A 19,862-nucleotide genomic window follows, 5' to 3' on the forward strand; every position below is an offset into this window, starting at 1 on the left:
TAATATTTTGCGATAATACATTATACATAATAATACATTTGAGACAAATTCTATATTATCCATTTTCTTCCTCTTATCCGGGGTCGAGTCGCGGGGGCAGCAGTCTAAGCAGGGACTCCCAGACGTCCTTCACCCCGGACACTTCCTCCAGCTCCTTCAGGAGGACCCTAAGGCATATCCAGCAAAGAGACATAGTCCCTCCACCGTGTTCTGAATCTTCCTTGGGGCCTACATCTGGTGGGACATGCCTGGAACAGCCCCCGAGGGAGGTGCCCAGGAGGCATCTGGAACAGATGCCCGAGCCACCTCAGCTACTCCTCTCCTCCTTCTACATATCTATCTATAGTTGTTTTATTTTATTGTGCATCTCCCATATTTTATCATCAGTATTCCTGATTTTTTCTTTAATTTCCTTCCTTGCACTGTCTATTGAACTTTAGGGAATTATGCCACAGTAACTCAACAGTATAATAATAAGTTTATCCAAGTCTAAACACAGACGTTACTGTAGTGACAGACGTTACCGCAGTGGAAGTATTTTACCGCAGTGGTAGTATTTTACCGTAGTGGTAGTACTGCTCGGCGGGCACAGCTCCAGTGGAGAAGTACATGGCCTGGGACATGGCCTGAGTCGCCATCATCCTGAGCAGACGATTCACCACAGGGTCCTGAACGTCCACAGCCTGCTCCAGGGAGTCTGCAAGGGATTTATTAGACCTGAAAGACAGAGACAAGGACAGGGACTTATTAAACCTAAGAGACAGGGACAGGGACTTATTAGATCTGACACAGAGGAAAAAAAAACACTCACCAAATCATTTCAACCACAGCAGTGCATTTTACCTGTCACACCTCCTCCACCTATTCTGCATTTATCTTATTTTTAAATTTGGAATATAGCTGATACGATACATACATCGATACATAGGCCACAATATGATATGGTCTTCGATATGGTACGATTCAATACAACATATTTCAAAAGGATTCAATACGGTTCAGTAAAAAACAAAGGCTAACTCATGGCTCTGATACGAAAAGTCTGTATTAAACCACTAAGTTCATATGAAAAACACCTATTTTACTCAAAACAGTGAAAATGTCAAATGTATCGCATAAACAAGTGAACTTTCTCCAAACAAGCAACACAACTGTAGCTCTTTCACCAAATTCTGTAAAATATAACAAAAAAAAGCTCTTGGTGATATATTGATTAGGGATGAGCATGATTAGTCAACTAATCGAAAATGGATCATTAAGAATTTCATCGATTACGTTCATTTCTAATCGACAAACCAAATGTAGGTTTCTGTGCATAGAGACGAAGCTGCATCTGACAGCGCAAACACTGGAGATGCAGGCTCACAGTCCCACGTTTCGGCTCAGGCTCCTTGGAGATCACTGCACCTCTCACTGAGTGTGTTTACATGCACATGTGTATCCCGGTTTCACCATGCTGCATGTAAACGCAGTATTCTGGTTGCTGCAACATAAAGAGCTGTGCTAAACCTGCAAACATATGATCTCTGAAAACATGAATCATCTCCAACGTGACAGACTCACCATCAGCATCAACATTCCCCTGTCACAGAAAAAACACCTACATTCCACTGAGTCGTGTCCTTTAGTCCAACAAAAGCTGAACCACATCAGCGCACAAGAGCTGTTTTTTTTTTTCTCTGCTTAGTTTATACAAATTAGCCATGCAGTTTTAAGTTCAGTTTCTGTAAGACTTGTGCAAAACTGAATTAAACACATTCTAATCTCAAATGGGCTGATGTGGCTTTACAGTAGTTAAGGTTTATTTGTTGTAAAGTTGAGTTTATTTATGCAGATCAGTAATAGTAATAATAATGATGATACTTTTCATATAAAAACTTTAATAATTAATCGAAAATCGATCATTAATTCTCCTGACAATCGATTAATAAAATTTTATCAAATTCCCATCCCTAATATCGATAGAGCAGCTCACGATTGATACCGTATCATCAAATTAAATGATACAATACATCGATATTTCAATATTTTTGCACACCAATGACACAATGAAAATGAGATGAGGCTTAAGAAGGAGGTTTGGCCACATCAACAACACGTGAGAGCAAATCAAAGATGCACCTTTAACGCTGGAATAATCCATACACAGTACCTGGTGTCTATGGTGAAGCCCCGGGCCCTGGCGCTCTCCTGCAGCTGACTGAAGTGCTCTTGTCTGGGAGGGGGGTGGTGTCTGAGCAGGGCCTGGTGGGGGAAGGACTCCTGGATCTTGCGCGCCACCCAGTGGTTGGCGAAGATCATGCACTCGGCCACAGTCTCATGCACCTCCAGAGGCTGACGAGGGACCAGGGCTGTGATGTTCTTCTCTGAATCCAACTGAGCTCGGACCTGGGAAAATCAAACACGTATGTACTGCTTTTTAGGACCGTCATCGAATTCTTGTTCGACTAAAGACAAGTTCTGCTGGATAATTAGTCGACCAAAAAGTAGACATGGCAAAAGCTCTAAAAACTATTACGTATCTCTGTGTATCTGACCCAAACTGCACTCGCAAGACTAGACCAGCAGGGGGAGTTCATGCAAAAACAACTTATGCAGAAAAAAATACTGGGAAAAAGTGTATTTATATAAAATTTCTGAATCATAAATTTTGTGTTTAAGCTGTCTTTTTTTATATAAATGCCAAAAAATACCACATCCTCAGCTAGCTCACGCCTTTCTGCTGTTGTCCCATATAAATCCTTATAATCTAAATAAAATAATCAGCTATTTTGTGAAGTTATAGTGTAGTTTTATATTCTACTTTTGTACATTTATGGAGAATTGTTGAGAATTGTCGGAGCAACGTTCGTAGAAACCTCGACAAAGACGATTTTTTCAGTGTCCCCTCTTTAAATTCCAGTCTCAAGAAAAAAAAGTTCCAAACTGTATTATAAAGGGACTTTTCAAATTTATTATCTTCATTTAGTTTAGTTTATTTTTCTGTTTATAACTGATAATGATAATTTTTATGTCTTCCATACTCTATTATTAGTTTTTTACAGTTTTCATGAGCAAAAATATAGTGTTGACAAAACTTAGACGCACTATTTTTAATTAACAAATGAACACAACTAGAACTAGAATGTAACCATTGCATCGGATCAAATATTATTATTATTGATGTGTGTAGGTTATTGTGATCTGCTCCTCCTCACCTCCACTCCCTCCAGCTCAAGAGCGCCCCCTCTGTCCCTCTTTGCTCTCAGGTGTCGTGCCACATGAGTCAGAGTTTCTAAAGCCTGGTTTAGGTGGGCCAGCCTCTGACTCTGCTCCTCTGGGTCGAGCCGGGTCAGCTCCGGTACAGCGGCGTCCTCTCCGTTCAGCAGAGCCTGGGCGAGTTCATAGTGGAGCTGATAGGACGAGCGGATCAGAGTTCGCCCAAACCACACGCTCTGTACATCCAGAGACTCCGAGTCCAGCTCCCACAAAACACTCATGGCGTATCTGCAGAAACAGAGGAGTGTGGGATGTTCATGGTAACGGGACATCCAGAAGACGTCTTTAGAAAGTAATGTCTACTGGAAAACAAATGTGTCTTCCAATAAATAATGGACAAACTGTACTTGGCAAATGCACATTTTTCAACCGTTCACCATATTTTCTGGGCTATTAGACGCGCTCATAAGCCTCCAACCTCAAAAACGACTGCGTGCCCCAAAATCCAGAGCGCCCTATACACGGGTGTCCCAGCACGACTTCAGTAAACTACAAAGCCGCACCACCAGCAGAACACACAAACACACACGGAGCAGACAGAGACCGCACAGCGAAACACACCCACAGACACACTCATCACTCCACACCGACGAGGAACGGAACGGAGGAACGGAACGAAACAATGTGCCACTTCTAGACACAACAGAACAACTGAGTCACTGCGAACACGCCGACAATCCGTTGGTCCCAGACAGCACCCTCCCTACACGCCACAACTGAACAAAGCCCAGAGTCACCGTGAACGCCACAAACAAACAAAACCACTCACCCATCCAACTGTTGTGTTTCATTTAAAGTCCGGTGCGGTTTATTTGTGAAAAAAGTTCGAAAATAGACCATTTAATGACAGTGCGCCTTATAATCCAGAGCACCTAATAGCCCGAAAAATATGGTAAACTGCACTCCACATTGTGCATTTAAACAGTCTCACGCACTGCCCCTTGTTCATTCCTTTCGATTCAGAGTATATTTATCAATTGAAAGGACTAACTTCAACTGCTACTACTGCTCTGGGTTATCCAGACTGGTGCCACCTCGTGACTCTGCTCAATTTCATTTCTTTCCAGCGACTAGGTCAGGAATCAGAAAACACTAGACCAGGAGTGTCAAACTTAAATTCACAAAGGGCCAAAATTTAAAACTGGCACTAAATCATGGGCCAAACTAAATATTTATTGAAAAATTTCCACAGCATCTACATGTTTTCTATCTTCTCTTTCGAGATATATAATGTTAAACCTTTTCTTATTAAAATAAATGTTTAATAATACTTTTCTTTAAGCACTGAATCCAGAACAAGCAGAAAATAAAATAACAACAAAAATGTAAATAATAATGTATATTTGATATGATCTCGTGGGCCAAATATAATTATATTGCAGGCCAAAGTTGCCCTCCGGACCTGAGTGACATGTTTGAAAAAACCCTGGAAGTGCGAGTTCGATCACCAGCCAATCAGCGAAGAACCATATATTCAGTGTTGTCAACGATTCCCGAGATCGAGGATTTAAAGTTGGAACAAAGAAAATGTTTGGTGAATTTTATCAAGGGAAAAGATGTTATTGTCCTTCTTCCTACAGGATTTGGGAAAAGCTTAATATATCAGTTAGCCCCGTTAGCGGCGCATTACATGTGATTGGTTAAATCAAAAAAAGTACCTGCCTACCGTCGAGCAAACAAATCCTAATGCTGCAGGGTCAAACGGTTTCTACGAAGTGAAACCAGCTGATGAATCAGGCTACCGCTGGGTAAATTCTGAGCCCATTATGTCTTAGTCAAAGTAACACATTTATACAGCAAAGGTAAGGATATGGAATACATTCTAAAATAAATAATTTAGCTGTTAGAAATTCGCACCTGTCGACTCCTCCGAGCAGTGAGCAGAGGTTTGCACTCAGCACCTCAGGAAGCATGTCGTATCTGCGGTCCGCCAGGTAATACGTGGTCGCCCTGGGAGACACAGAAAAGGAAAAAAGCATAAACTGTATTAAATCTCTGTTCATAAATCTATAGTGACTTATACACACGTATATCCCCTCTCACCGTGCGCGCGCCTCCTGGTCGGTCAGGGACCCCTCTTTGACGAAGTGGGTGACGTCTGCGATGTGGACCCCCAGCTCCAGCCCCCCCTCGGGCAGACGCCGCACAGACAGAGTGTCGTCCACGTCCTCACAGCCTTTGGGGTCGATGCTGAACACCAGGTGAGTCTGCCTCAGGTCCCTGCGCGCGCTCACCTGCTCCGGGTCAGGGGTCCAGGGCCGATCAGGGGACACCACCGGCATCTCTCTCAGCTGAGGGACAGAAGATGGTGTACTTAAACATGGACGATATGGCATTTCCTTACAGCCACAGTTCTTAGTATCTTTGTATATATGATTAAACATGTTCACATAACCGACCTGTGCCTCAGAGAAAGGAGGGACACTGATGCAGTTCTCGATGAGGATGGTCTGGACCTCGGTCTCCAGTTCTCCGGCTCGGCCCAGGACTCTGACGCTGTGTCCGTTTGGATACAGAGAGGTGCTGTCCCATGAGTCGATACGCACCACCACCCTGTGATCCTACAGAGGAAAAACTGCTGATATAACTGCACGGATCCAAGTTTAGAACAAGGTACATCTGACCTATTTGTCCATAAAGTTAGAACATTTTTTAAAAACCAAAAACCCAATCTCCTACTCTGTGATAGTGGCTGCTCTTTTTTACTCTGGATGTACATTTGTAAATGATTCTTCAGCACTTTTAGCAAAGTTTTGTATGTGATATTTTAAAACTTTTAAAACTACTTGAGTAAATGAAATGCTTTTCTTTAACACAAGCATTTTTGATCCTATATCTGTACTTTTACATGCAAAATTGAGTACTTCTTCCTTCTGGATTTGAGCATAGTTTGACAGATGTTAGATAAACGTCTGACCTGTAGCGTGTCGGCCTGCTGGGTGCTGATGCGGATCTTGGGGATGCGGTGATCCCAGGGCACGGTCAGGATCTTCTGGGAGTTTCTGCTCTGACTCTGAGTCTCTCGAGGAGGAAACGTCACCACATAGTCTCTCCAGTTTCTCTGCAGGATCCCAACCACACGACCTGCACAAGAGGAGGGACATATGACAATGTACAAAGAACTGGACTCAACAAAGACTAGTACTCCTATTTCATTACTAAAATTTCACATACCACAATGATAATTAAAAACACAAATGTGAATATAATGTGATTTTCAACATAAAATAATATTACTTCTTTTCATTTCCCATGTGTTCTTATATCTGTGTAATCTCTCAGTGGTCCAGGTAGGTTCCATAGTGGAAAAGTCCAGAACGGCCGTCTGGGCTACTGGCTGTCGGCCATACTAAAAGCAAAGGGCGCTAATATGATAATTTGGCCACTTGTCAAGCATAAATTGCATAAGCTTAAAAGGCGACAAAGAAGAGTGGGTTACTTGTTGGTTTCAACACATGCCAAAGATGTCGAACAGAAAACGTAAGAAGAAAGGAGGATGGGAAAAGGTTAAAGAGCTAAGTCACTTTCAAATGAAGCAGCAAAATGCAAAAAGTTTACAGAGCTTTTTGCCGGTGTAATATATCTGTGTGGAAAAAACAGATTTAAAGTAGTAGAAATGTCATAGGTGACAATGATGACAGTAGGCATGGTAGGGCTGTTTTTTAGTCCCAGTCCGTCCCTGGTGCATAATAATTTATGTGCTCTTATACTTGATACAGCTCAAGATTATTCCAAAGCTGTTCAGGAAAGGTTCATTTCTGTCCTGTGAATGTGATTTTTTAGTATAAATACCAGCTCAAATGAGTATCCAGTTTAGATACTAGTTTTAGTATTAATTAGTAGAGGTGTAACGATATCCAAGTCTCATGAAACGATATCATCACAGTATGAACCTCATGGTGTGATATTTATTGCGATATTGTGGGAAAACTCATGATATGGTGTGGAGGCTCACGACTAGGGATGTAACAATATCCAAATCTCTCAGTATGATACGAAACATGTTGGCTTTGGCCATTCAAATAAAGGCCTTTTAACTATATTTTTTATAGTATATCTTTTAACTATACAAATAAACTTGCCTTGCCTATATTTTTCCTCATGCGATGTGTTAACTTTTCCTACTGTTCTGAAGTGCCTGGAGTCCGTTGTGTTTGAGTTTTGATCCTTTTTTCCAAGAGCACCCTCTACTTGCTCCTACTGATTGGAACACCTGCAGCAAACAGCCACATTTTTGTTCTTTCTCTCAGTATGATATTTTGATGATATACATCTCATGGCATGATATTTACTGTGATATTTTGTGGAGGCTAAACAAAACTGTTAACATACAACTTTGTCCTCTTAAAATGCCTTGACAAGACTTAATCCAAAGAACTAAGACTTAAAAGTGTTTAGAACTGTTATTTCTTCTTGTAGTCTACACTGAAATGGAGCAAAGGATCATGGTCTATGTAGTTCCCTCTGTCTTTTTTTTTTTAGCTATTGCTGCACCATAACTATGTATTTAAGCAAAGAAACTTGTAATTCGATATATTGTGATGGTCCACGATATTATTGTGAGAACTTTGACGATATGATATCACAATATTTTGGTTGTTGTTACATCCCTATGAATTAGTATCTGATTTTTAACCGTGTATTCACTGTGTGTGTCTGTGTTTGAGCATAGAGTTGCACTGAATCTCCATTAAACCAATTAAGTTTTTTGTTTTTTTTTGTATCGAACTTATCGCAATCACTTGATTATAGAAATACAACCAACAGTTTTTCCGTTAGTCACTCTCGCCATTTTCACACCTAAACCATGACACAAATTAATTACAGACTCTTAACCCATTGCATAGAGTACAGATGATATTTTGTTTACCAGTGGGCATAGGTTGGCTGCTCTGGTCGTCCGTGCCCTTCTCTTCTCCCTGGACTTCGGTCAGAGCTGTGGCCCTTCCTCTCCACTCACTGTGAGGCAGCAGCTCCACCACCACGCTGTCCCCGTGCACCGCCCGGTTACGATTCTTACCCCCGAACACCAGAACGTCCCGGCTCTGGTCTGAAAAGAAAAAAAAAAAGTCAAGTTTATTTATTTAGCTCATTTTTAAAAACATTAGTGTATTAACATGATTCATATGCAGAACTTTTAACAGGCTAAGGGCTAAGCTGTGTTGTTAAAGTACATTGTGTGACTTTTCTCCATGGAGATGTTACTGCTTTGTCTGGAATGTTTCCCAGTATGGCATTAAGCCTTTCTATCTTCATGGAGACCAAACCAGATCAAGCTACAGGTCAGATGTGTGGAGAGGCGACCCCGCTCACAGTCAGAATGTCTCTTTTTCTAGGCATTTTTGAGTTATAATTGAGCTGTAATTGAATAAATGTAAGGTAGAGCTGTTTAATGTCATACTGTGGAATATTCCAGGCAGAGCAATGACATATCCATGGCAACAAGACAATAAGGGACCCCTAACCGAAAAATTACACAATGAATTTAATCAAAGAGGCGTAACATATTTATATTTCTATAAGCTACTGTATGTATTAACACGTTTTATAAGTTTCAAATTCGTTTTTTGGTATTCTGAGTTTCCCCTCCCTTCGCTCTCTGCGCTAAGTCACTCCTCCTTCAGAGCGCTGTCACAACACAGTCATCCACTAATGAAACTACTGCACATCGCATCAGGTTTATCAAGTTGCTGTGCTTCGTTTTGTATCTTGCTTTTGTAAATTTATGGAGAATTGTTGTGTGGACTGTACTGAATATGGCCTGGGAGAGATCACTAGATTACTCAAACATGCATTGACGACATCTAAAACCTCTTCAGGTATGTTTTTGATGAGAGAAAGTCATAACATGGTGGAAATCTCCAGTACATTTTGCATAATACCCCCCTTCTCAACCTCTCTCTCAACCTCCTTTTTATATTCAATTGTATTTTGTATAATAAAAAACACTGAATTTTCACGTTGATGAGGCATAGCGCTGTACCTGTGCTCTTGTTGGAGAAGCCCTGTGTGGTGACCAACGCCTCCTGCTGGGCTCGGTGCTTATTCACGCTGAGAATACCCTGAAAACAAAAACGGTCAAACAAAAACCTGCTATTATTACTGACCCAGTACAGATACTTTGTTGTATAAGCGGCTCTTGAGGTCAAAATAAGTCTGCTGTGTTCTGCTTGCATCTAAGTAGCAGCGTTTCATTGTCAAATAATCAGCAAGAAGTGCGCTGTCAGCATTCTAGTTGTTGTTTTCTTATACGCAATCACGGCAAAATTAAAATCCAGTCTCTGAAAGTTCTGAAAAGTGCTCATAAACTCAAAATAATTATGATGTTCTGAATGCACAATAACCAGTGTTGGGGAGTAACAGATTACATGTCCCATAGTTACGTAATCAGAGTACAAATTATGAGTAACTGTATTCAGTTACAGTTACTGTTTCAGTGAGTGGTAACTGGATTACAGATACTTTGTTGAAATAAATGGATTACACGGCGGGATTTTCCTGTTTTCACATTTGGGGCTATACCCCCCCCCCCTTTTTTTTTTTTCTTTTTTTTTCCACTTCCACTTTTTAATTCCACTCATTGCCGGATACTAAACCAGGTCTAAACCCAGGTCTAAAACCAGGTCTAAACTAGGACTAAACCAAGACTAAACCAGGACTAAACCAGGACTAAAACCAGGTCTAAACCATGTCTAAAAGAGGATTTAACAGGACTAAACCAGGACAAAACCAGGTCTAACACAGGATTTAACAGGACTAAACCAGGACTAAACCAGGACGAAACTAGGTCTAAAACAGGTCTAAAACAGGATTTAACAGGACTAACTCATGCTGCGCGGACCATGTCTCCTCCTCTTCTATCAATAATATTTTAATACGGTTAAGTAAAGCCCTTTCATTTTCTTTTATCACACAAAACATCTTATGTGAAGATTTCCTCATCTTTGCTTCTCTACAGCAAATCAAGTAATCCAAAGTATTCAGATTACATTACTCACTTGAAGTAATTTAATGGATTACGTTACAAACTACATTTTGGGGTGTGTAATCTGTAATCTGTAGGGGAATACAATTTAAAAGTCACCTTTCCAACACTGATAATAACTGCAAAACGTTTAAAATGAACTACTTTACATTTTTTTAGATAGTAAAAATCAAGATTCCGTACCTGCGTGTATCTCCCAGACTTGATCCCGGCTTCCAGGATCTCGGCGGGCAGGTGCTCCTGGTACTCCCGCTCCGACCCCTCGCTCTCCCTCTCCTGCACAGCCTGGACGATGGAGCTGTACAGTTCATGGGCGGCGCTCACGTCCGACCAAAAGTTATGCAGATATTCCTGAAAAATGCATGAGCAAATTTCAATTTTACCGTCTGGCACTTTTAGACTTTAAATTAATGTAAAAAATTTAAAGCAGCGGAGAGGGAGTGCAGAGGGAGTGTATGCACAGATCTTTCTATAACCTTACCTAAAAATAGAATGAACTTAAAAAAGAAAATATTACAAACACATTTTAACACTTTAAGGCTGTAAATAGTGTTGTTATTATAGTGCTATTAAAGGTGCACTGTGTAACTTGCTCGTCTCCATGGAGATGTGCCAAGAATGTTCCACGGTATGGCCATAAACTCATGAATTTCCATTACAGATTAGATTTATGGAGAGGCGAGCCCACCCGCAGTAAGATTTAATGTTTTTTTAAGATATTTAAATTTTTAAGCAATAAATAAGACCTGCAGTTGAATAAATGGAAAACGCCATAATGTGGATGATTTAAAGCAAAGCATTAACATTTCCACGGAGACAAACAGGTTACAACAGGTTGAAAAATTACACAGTGCACCTTTAATAGAGCATGAGAAAAGACTTAATTTATAGTAGATCTGAACAATAGGGGAAAATATTGAATTGGGATTTTTCTGACAAGCATACCCACATTTTTCAATTTCCAAGTTAAGAAAATGCATAATTATTAGAGGTGTGCAAAAATATCGAAATATTGATATATTGTGTCGTTTAATTTGATGATTAGGGCTGGGTATCATTAAGGAGTTGCCGATACGATGCATACCTCGATACACAGGCCACGATACGATACATATCTCGATACAGTGCACTTTCGATTCGATATGATATATTTCAAATCGATTCGATACGGTTCAATAAAAAAATAAAGGCTAAATCGTGGCTGTGATACTAAAAGGCTTTGTTAAATTACATCTTGTGCAAAGTTCATATGAAACACAAACATTTTAATCCTCAAAACAGCAAAAATGTCAAATGTGTCGCATAAATGAGCTTCCTTTCACTCCACAAGCAACAAAACTGTAGCACTGTAACAAAATAATTTAGTAAAACACACCTAAAAATACTCTTGGTGAAATATCGATACAGCAGCCAACGATATCGATACTGTATCATCACATTAAATGATACGATATGTCGATATTCTGATATTTTTGCACACCCCTAGTGATGATACTAGCTCCTCCTATAGCTATATACATGCGTGCAAGCCTCCAACTACAGATGACTGTGATTGGAGGATTCAATGTAAGATGGCACCTGGAGCCCCTCCTGCTGATTGGTGAAAGCAGTGACACCTGGCCAGTCCTGGGCCTACATCCGGAGGACCGGCCCTATAAAAGAACCCGCCCCCTTCCACTCAGGGCAGCTGTTCTGTCTGTGGACTTGCCTGTTACCTTTGTGTCTCTCGTGGTGTATTTTGTTGAGACACTAGAGTCCTTGTGACTTAGACTGGTTTTGTTTTTCTGTTTCATTTTGTATACCCTGTTTTGGATAGCCTACTTTTAGTTATACATTTTGCAATTTAATTCGTATAAATATCATTATTTTGTTAGTTTTACCTTACTATTCTTTCTAAATAAATCACAACTTTAGTTTTACCATTTTAAAATCTTGGTTATTTTGTTAACAAGTATCGATATCATGGGCTGCTGTATTGATATATCGCCAAGAGTATTTTTTGGTATATTTTACTAAATAATTTTATTACAACGCTACAGTTTTGTTGCTTGTTTAGAGGAAGGAAACTTGTTTATGTGACACATTTGACATTTTCACTGTTTTGATAATTAAAATTGGCATGTTTCATATTCACTTTGCACAAGAAGTGATTTAACAAAGACTTTTCGCATCACAGCCATGATTTTATTGAACCATATTGAATCGATTTGAAATACATATTGAATCGAAAGCTCACTGTATCATATCGGCAACGTCTTAATGATACCCAGCCCTAAAAATTATGTTGTATAATACTGCTACATTAAAAGGGCAATATGTCGTAGCTGTTGTTGTTGTTTATATATTTATTTTGGGCAATTGGAACATATAACATTAGTGAAATCATAACAGAAATAACCACAACAAAAAATTTACCCAAAAGGGAATGGAAAGAAGAAAACTTATTTAACCCCACCTCACAGTTTTTAGGTGAAATATTCCACAAAATGTCACAAAAAAAAGAAGCCAATGTGATTTTTGGAACTAAAAACGCCTTGAATTAATAGCTACAAGATAGATAAGTTCATACTGTGGAACATTTTAGCAATACAAATTTTCACAAGACAAGCCGGTGACTCCACTCCCCTCCACTTGAAATGTTACACAGTGCAGCTTTAAGTTTAGTGTTAAATTAGAATCTAGATATTGTATGTGCTTTATAATGGAAGTCTTTGGTCGTTCAGAATACAGTGAATATAAGCCCGTCGTATATCTCCAGTGGTGCACAGTATGAAGCGCGTAGTTAATATTTTATATCGAATTCATTTTGCCTTTAGAAGTGTCCGAGTCACAACTCAGACGCTCGTGGTTCTATCTGGACACACGGCGCGCGTTCATAATATAGAGACATACCTGACCCAATCTGAAATACATCTACAATCACATACCTTGTTGGTGACTGCTCTAACTTTGGATATTTTTGTAATTATCCAGTCATAATATAAATTAAAATAACTGAAAATAATAATGTAGTGTTGTCATTATACTAAAATTTTCAACTAGATTTCGGTACTAAGGAATAGACTTGCCACAATTACCACAATGATAATAAAAAAACATGAAATCATAGTACTTTATATTTCCATGTGGTCTTATGTCTGTGTAATCCCTCAGTGGTCTCCTGTCCCAGCAGATTTATACAGATTTTAAACCAGTGATTTGGCTCAGTTTTATGCAAGAAATGTCCCAGGTGTCCCTATTTTTGACCAATTTGAAACCTGTTAACGGTAAAGAGACGCATACATTGTCATTTGTTAAGGTAAAATACAGCAAAGTGGTTTAAAAATGACAAAAACACAAAGAAAATATGACTATACTGACAACAATTTTTTCCTTAATTAATTAATTACTCACTCGTTTTATTATTATCCACCAACCATGTTCGTATTTGAGTCGTTTTCGTTGTGGATGCAGTATTCGTTCACACTTATCCGATTGAAAACGGCTCCAGAGACGGAACGATCTGGTGTCATCAGCTCCCACAAATTAATCTAAGTACAGATCTGATCAGGCGCTGTGTGGACGCCTGAAAATACTGATACGCTGATGTAGGTCTATGCACCGCGAAGTAATTCACTGCCAAAACGCTAAGAGGCTAGAATATATGTCCATTTATCTATACGGTCTGTGTGTACGACCTGCAGACGTATAATCTCTGAAAGGTTTCACATGAACCATCTCCAAAGCGACAGAAACACAGAACAGACTCACCATCAGCAGAACATCCCTCTGTCATAGAAAAAAACATTTAATCCACTGAGTCGTGTCCTTTAGTCCAACAGAAGCTGAACCACATCAGTGCACAATAGCGAGCTGTGTTTTGAGCGCTCAATTTATGCAAATGAGCCATGCGGTTTTAAGTTTCGTTTCTGTAAAATGTAAACAAATGTGCTCAAAGCTGTGTGGATAGGGAAAGCTTGCGGACACAGAAACAACATGTCTGGACGCAGATTGTTTCCGATACAGTGATACACGGATTCGTTTCAGTGTAAACTTAGTCTTATACTTGTTCTGACACAACTCAAGATCATTCTAAAGCTATTCAAAAAGTTAATTTCTGTCCTGTGAATGTGACTTTTTAGTATCGACACCTGCTCAAATGAATATCTAGTTTCAGTATTACTATTTAGCATCGATTAATATCTGATTTTCAATACTTTTAAGAACATGACATTCAACACATCTATATTTCTTGATTCATTTATAGGTGTTTTTATCGTATGTTTAATGCCATACTGTAAAACATTCTAGGCAAAGCATTTACTTCTCCATGGAGATAAGCAGGTGGCACACCCTCTGGAAAGGTTACACAGTGTAACTTTAGGTGCCAGATTAATCGCACAAACCAAAATTGCAATTTGAACAGACACAACAGGCTCTGTGCGCAATGGGCTCTATTCACGTTTACGTCACAAAACCGGAAAACTCTGACAAAATCTGAAAAAAACTAACTTAATGGCCTGGTTTTCTTCATCTAGAAGTCATTGTATTCTTTTTTCCTTTAATATTGCCTATTCATTCACTTCCGAAGCCCGTTTTCCACTTCCAACAACCACACAATTACAAAGTCCGAATCCCAAAACTAAAATATGACAGTATCAGAACCAGAAACAAAAACGATATGGTTCAAAAGGCTTGACAAGATCGTCAATAGACGCATCCCGGAAGTCCGAAATTCGGGATGCATGTATTGGTAAATCGCAAAGACTGATCTAAAGTAAATTTCCTTCACTTTTTTTTTCCCATTTTGATTTTCAGTGTCTGCTCATTTTTTGTAATAAACCACTCAAATTTTGCACTTCTTCAAAACAACATTCACAATATTCACAATTTGGACTTAAAATTCAGATTTTCCTTTTTTCCGTCAGCTCCTTTCACCTGGTGTATATTTGCTGTCAAAGCGCTCGCTGCAGAGATAGGGGTTCAGCCTAAAGCGGAGTATGCTAATGTAATACAATTATAAGAGTACAGTATTATTTCAGCAGTCTAAGCAATCCAGGCCACAGCGCTGAATTAAACTAAGGACCATCCTCTGATAAATTATGTATAAACACAAACAAAGGAGAGAGCCTTTTGCAAACTTAACACTCAACACACTTGGGATAATAAGAAGCCAGTTGTTCAGTGTTTTGTCCTGAACTAATTTCAAATAATAATGCGAAAAAGTATTGAATCTACAATGAGAATATGTAATCGAAAAACACACTGACAAAACTGTGATGAAATTGAAATTGTGACCGGGACTCTCATAAAATCAAGATGTGATTTCTAAAGGCTGAATCTGAAATCACAGACAGCGGTAAGAACAATGTGTGCAACTGCCATCCTTTGTTAATTTGTAATGAAAACTGACTTTTGGAAGCTTTTCTACCACGTTATAACGTTGTTCCCTCGTCAAAAACGCGCCTGAAGTGGTTTTAGATGTCTTTCATTCCTTCCAGCTCTGCTCACATTTATCCAGGTTCACACAGCAATTTTTCATTAAAGCACTTATTACGCAGAATCGACGTTTTAGAGCCTTTAACCATATTATAGTTGTTTTTCGTTCTCATTTACCCTCTTGAAGTTGTATCTGGAGTGATGTGAGTGATCGTGCACGTTTGAGTAATCTTTAATCACTTACTTTCGTTCACTTTGTTTTTCGCGTTCACCACCACCGCTGCTCTGAACTAACTTCGTTCTACAGTTTTAAGCTACGTTTATATGATGATAGTTTTAGTCCGCATTTAAACGAGCGTGCATACGATGACGCAAAAGTTTGTGGAATTCGATTGAGTATGCATGCCAGGCGGCTCGGTGATGCTAGGTCAGACATGTCAAACTCAGGCCCGGGTGCAAAATTTGGTCCACAATATAATTATATTTGGCCCGCGAGATCATATCAAATATATATTAAAGCTACAGACAGACTATAGAGACATTATTTATTTAAAATGTTATTATTTTATATTATGCTGGGTCTGGATTCAATGTTTAAGCAAAACTATTATTAAACATTTATTTTAATAAGAAAAGAAAAGGTTTAACATTATGTATCTCGAAAAAAGAGAAAACATGTAGATGTTTTTCAATAAATATTTAGTTTGGCCCACGACTTTGTTCCAGTTTTTAATTTTGGCCTCTGTGAATTTGAGTTTGACACCCCTGTGCTAGGTGATGATGTATGTGACGTAAACGCATACGTGACGTGAGCAGATCTGACCAGAGTTTTGCATCTTGGGCAGTGTAGACGGAAAAGTTACGGCGGAAGCGTATTCAGCTTTTTTACTCTGGAGAGTGGTTTTAGATTTTTGCGTTTTTAAGCTCCAGGCCCTTATTTTCATAGTTGGTTGGTGCAAAGGTCAAGTTTGCTCTTATATACGTTAACATACAGTCCATGGCATTTAATAGTAAGGTTACGCTTTTATTTTGGTGACTTCCTGTGTGAGCGGAAGTTAAGGTAAAAATGTTGCTTGGTATACAGAAAAGACGCAAAGTAAACACCGCAACTTTAACGGTGAAAAACAAAAACAATGGTTAAAAGTTATATAAAAAACGTAAATATAAAAACAGTCGACAGGGCAACAAGTTTTGTTTTATTTGTGATTGTGTATTTGAGCTTTTTGTAATTCGTATTGAATTAATGTTAAAATGTAATGAGCTAGTGATACGGCGATCACATGGTCATCATATCTGTTATTTTGTTCTTGTCTAACTCCTACATTGGTTCTATGACACGGCAAGCAAAAGATTAAAAGTCATTTAACCATCAGTTCTGGCATTCTCAATTCGACTGGATGCAGCTATCCATCGGAGGGGTCGTCTTTTTGTTGTGATGACGTTTATGGTGACGTTTTCTAACGTGAAAATCAGCTGACTTGTTTCTTAATTTTAGATGAATATTGCAATAACATAATAATCCACTAGTGTTGTAAATTATAACAATATAGCAGACTCAAGCACAATATGTCTTCTTAAATATAAAAAAAGCTTGAAAAACACAAAACTGTACACTACAACTTCACAAACCTGGTGTGATGTGCAGTAGTTTTAGAGTTTTTAGTTTTAGTTTTAGAAGTTCGTATTTCAGTCTTCTCTCAAATGTTACAGGCGTATTGTGTAACTTTTCTATGGATACATCATTACTCTACCTGGAATGTTCCACAGTATGACATTAAACAGCTCTACTTTACATTTATTCAATTCTAGGTGGTTTTAGAGCTCAAAAATACCCAGAAAAACAGACATTCTGACTGTGAGCGGGGTCGCCTCTCCACAGACCTGACCTGTAACTTTGTTTGGTTTGGTCTCCATGAAGATAGAAAGGTTTAATGCCATACTGTGGAACATTCCAGACAAAGCAATAGCATCTCAAAAGCACGTGACGGACCCTCCACCAGAAAAGTTACACAATGCACCTTTAACGCTTCAGATTGTGTATGAAAAGCGCGCTTCAGTTCAATATTTTTTCCAAATTTGTTCGGCTCTACACCGGAGTTTAGTGAAAGAATAATGACTACAGTGTGGCAGTTTAAGAGGCCTGTTAAGCATTCAGTGTTTTCCATTAATAGAGGAGGAGACTGATCTAATTTTCTCCCTCACAGTCTAAAAACAAGCCAAACAATAGACCGGTATTACAAATGATCCTTTTTGCTTGTTTAACAATTTCACATACAATTAACTGAACCATCTAAAGAACCATTTAAATATTAAAGAGAGGCACTACATCACAGTTTTACTCAAACTAATTGTAATAATTAATGTCTTAAAATAAAGATTACCTATGTCCCCATATAGTCTTAGCTGAATATATGAGAAACTCTGAAGAATCTTAACTATATTTTGCAGTGACATCGCACTGGGGGGTTTACACTTATGTATATCTGATGGAATGTCCAGCAGTTACCATGGAGACAGAATGCACAAATTAGTAAACACTGCCCAAAAAGAAGTGTTTAGATTGTCTGAATACTCAAGAAACAATACAAAATGGGTTCATAAAAGACATTTTCAGGAGCGGGTGATCATTAGAGGCATTCAGGGTCCTGTTTAAGAGTTTGATTTTCAACAATAAGTGTGAGATTGAGTGAAAAACTGTAATGCTAGTTATCTCGTGCAGTGTTGTCAGATTGGGTTTAGTGATTTCCGTCCAATCACTTTCGAAAACCCGACCTCTTCACAGCAAAAAAAATGCTCAACAACGTACAGTATGTAATCTATTGTTGGGAATTTTAAAAACGTTACCAGTATTGAGAAAACATGTTAAATGTAGAAAAGCATTTTCATTTATCATAGAAAAAAGGAAATTTGATATTTTAATAAAAAAGTTGTAGGTTATTTAATCTGTAGTCTTTTTAAAAACGCTGCCAGGATTGAGGAAACATGTTCTGTAAAACCTTTGGTAAAATGTAGAACAGCATTTTCATCATGCATAAAAATTAATAAAATCAATAGTTGGCTATAGTCTAGGCCAGGGGTGTCAAACTCAAATTCACAGAGGGCCAAAATTTAAAAATTGGGAATAAGCTGTGGGCCAAACTAAATATTTACTGAACATTTTCTCTCCTTTCGAGATATGTAATGTTAAACCTTTTGTTACTAAAATAAATGTTTAATAATAGTTTTGCTTAAACACTGACTCTAGAACAAGCAAAATATAAAATAATAGCAAAATTTTAAATAAATAATGTCTCTATAGTTGATCTGTAGCTGGCGGGCAGCTCTAAAACATGTTTGATATGATCTCGCCGGCCAAGTATAATTATATCGCAGGCCAAATTTGGTCCCCGGGCCTGAGTTTGACATGCCTGGTCTAGGCTACTGCAAAAACAGCAGGCAAACAGATAGCCTACCTACTCATACGTCAAAGAACTGAATTTCTGCAACAGCTGTCAGGGAGGTCTGAGCATAGCGGACATCCATTCGTTTGTGCACAGGCCGGAGTGCACTTCTATAAGACTGGACGGGAGTGAAAGTCCCTGTTCCTTGCGTTACTGTGTATCACGTTGACTGGTGTGAAAACAAACAAAAAAAAGCCCAAACTTGTCGAAAGTCGCCCAATCTGGTGTTAGGATAAATTATTGTACTGAAGTCGTTTGAAGATAAGGGCTCTGATCACAGCTGTGAGACTCATAGATATACAAGACAAATGCAGGATATTCCAATCTATCTAACAGCAAACTAACTAAATAGGACAACAACTACTGATAGGGATGATGTCATGACTTGTTAGCCAGATAATTCCCCGGATGGAGTCTGACTGGGCTGTGCAAAGTGCCAAAAGGTCTGGCTGGTCCGTGCACCAACGAAGAGGCGCTAAGTCTAAACCGCAGTAGCCTCCCACTATAGGCGAGTTTCATTGTTGACAAAAGCGCGCGTTGCATGCTGGGAATTATTTTGGTCGGCGGCAAGAAACACTAATTCAACATGACGGACGGAGCGAGAAAGCACGTAAAGGGCATTGATCCCGGTTATTTATCCACTCTAACGGCAGAGCACCCAAGACCATTTGACCAGAAATTGGTCATAAGCATCGATAGACGCCAAATCACCCTTTTCAACCCCGACAAAAGGTGGACCAAACCAAATTTCTGGTCAGAAT

The 19,862-nt window shown here is 39.0% G+C and overlaps 1 protein-coding gene across 1 annotated transcript in view; it reads right to left on the minus strand.

Moving 5' to 3' along the window:
- dis3l (DIS3 like exosome 3'-5' exoribonuclease) overlaps positions 1-19,862 on the minus strand; it is a 35,199-nt gene that overhangs the window by 7,262 nt on the left and 8,075 nt on the right. The window contains 10 exon segments of the mRNA XM_020922613.2: positions 563-717; positions 2,153-2,388; positions 3,198-3,486; positions 5,116-5,208; positions 5,302-5,549; positions 5,658-5,819; positions 6,176-6,342; positions 8,129-8,308; positions 9,242-9,320; positions 10,427-10,594. Of these exon segments, the coding sequence (XP_020778272.2) occupies positions 563-717; positions 2,153-2,388; positions 3,198-3,486; positions 5,116-5,208; positions 5,302-5,549; positions 5,658-5,819; positions 6,176-6,342; positions 8,129-8,308; positions 9,242-9,320; positions 10,427-10,594 (1,777 nt within the window).

Source organism: Boleophthalmus pectinirostris, unplaced genomic scaffold, assembly GCF_026225935.1.
Source record: "Boleophthalmus pectinirostris isolate CB_2022bp ecotype Guang Dong unplaced genomic scaffold, ASM2622593v1 HiC_scaffold_19, whole genome shotgun sequence".
NCBI classification, from domain to species: Eukaryota; Metazoa; Chordata; class Actinopteri; order Gobiiformes; family Gobiidae; genus Boleophthalmus; species Boleophthalmus pectinirostris.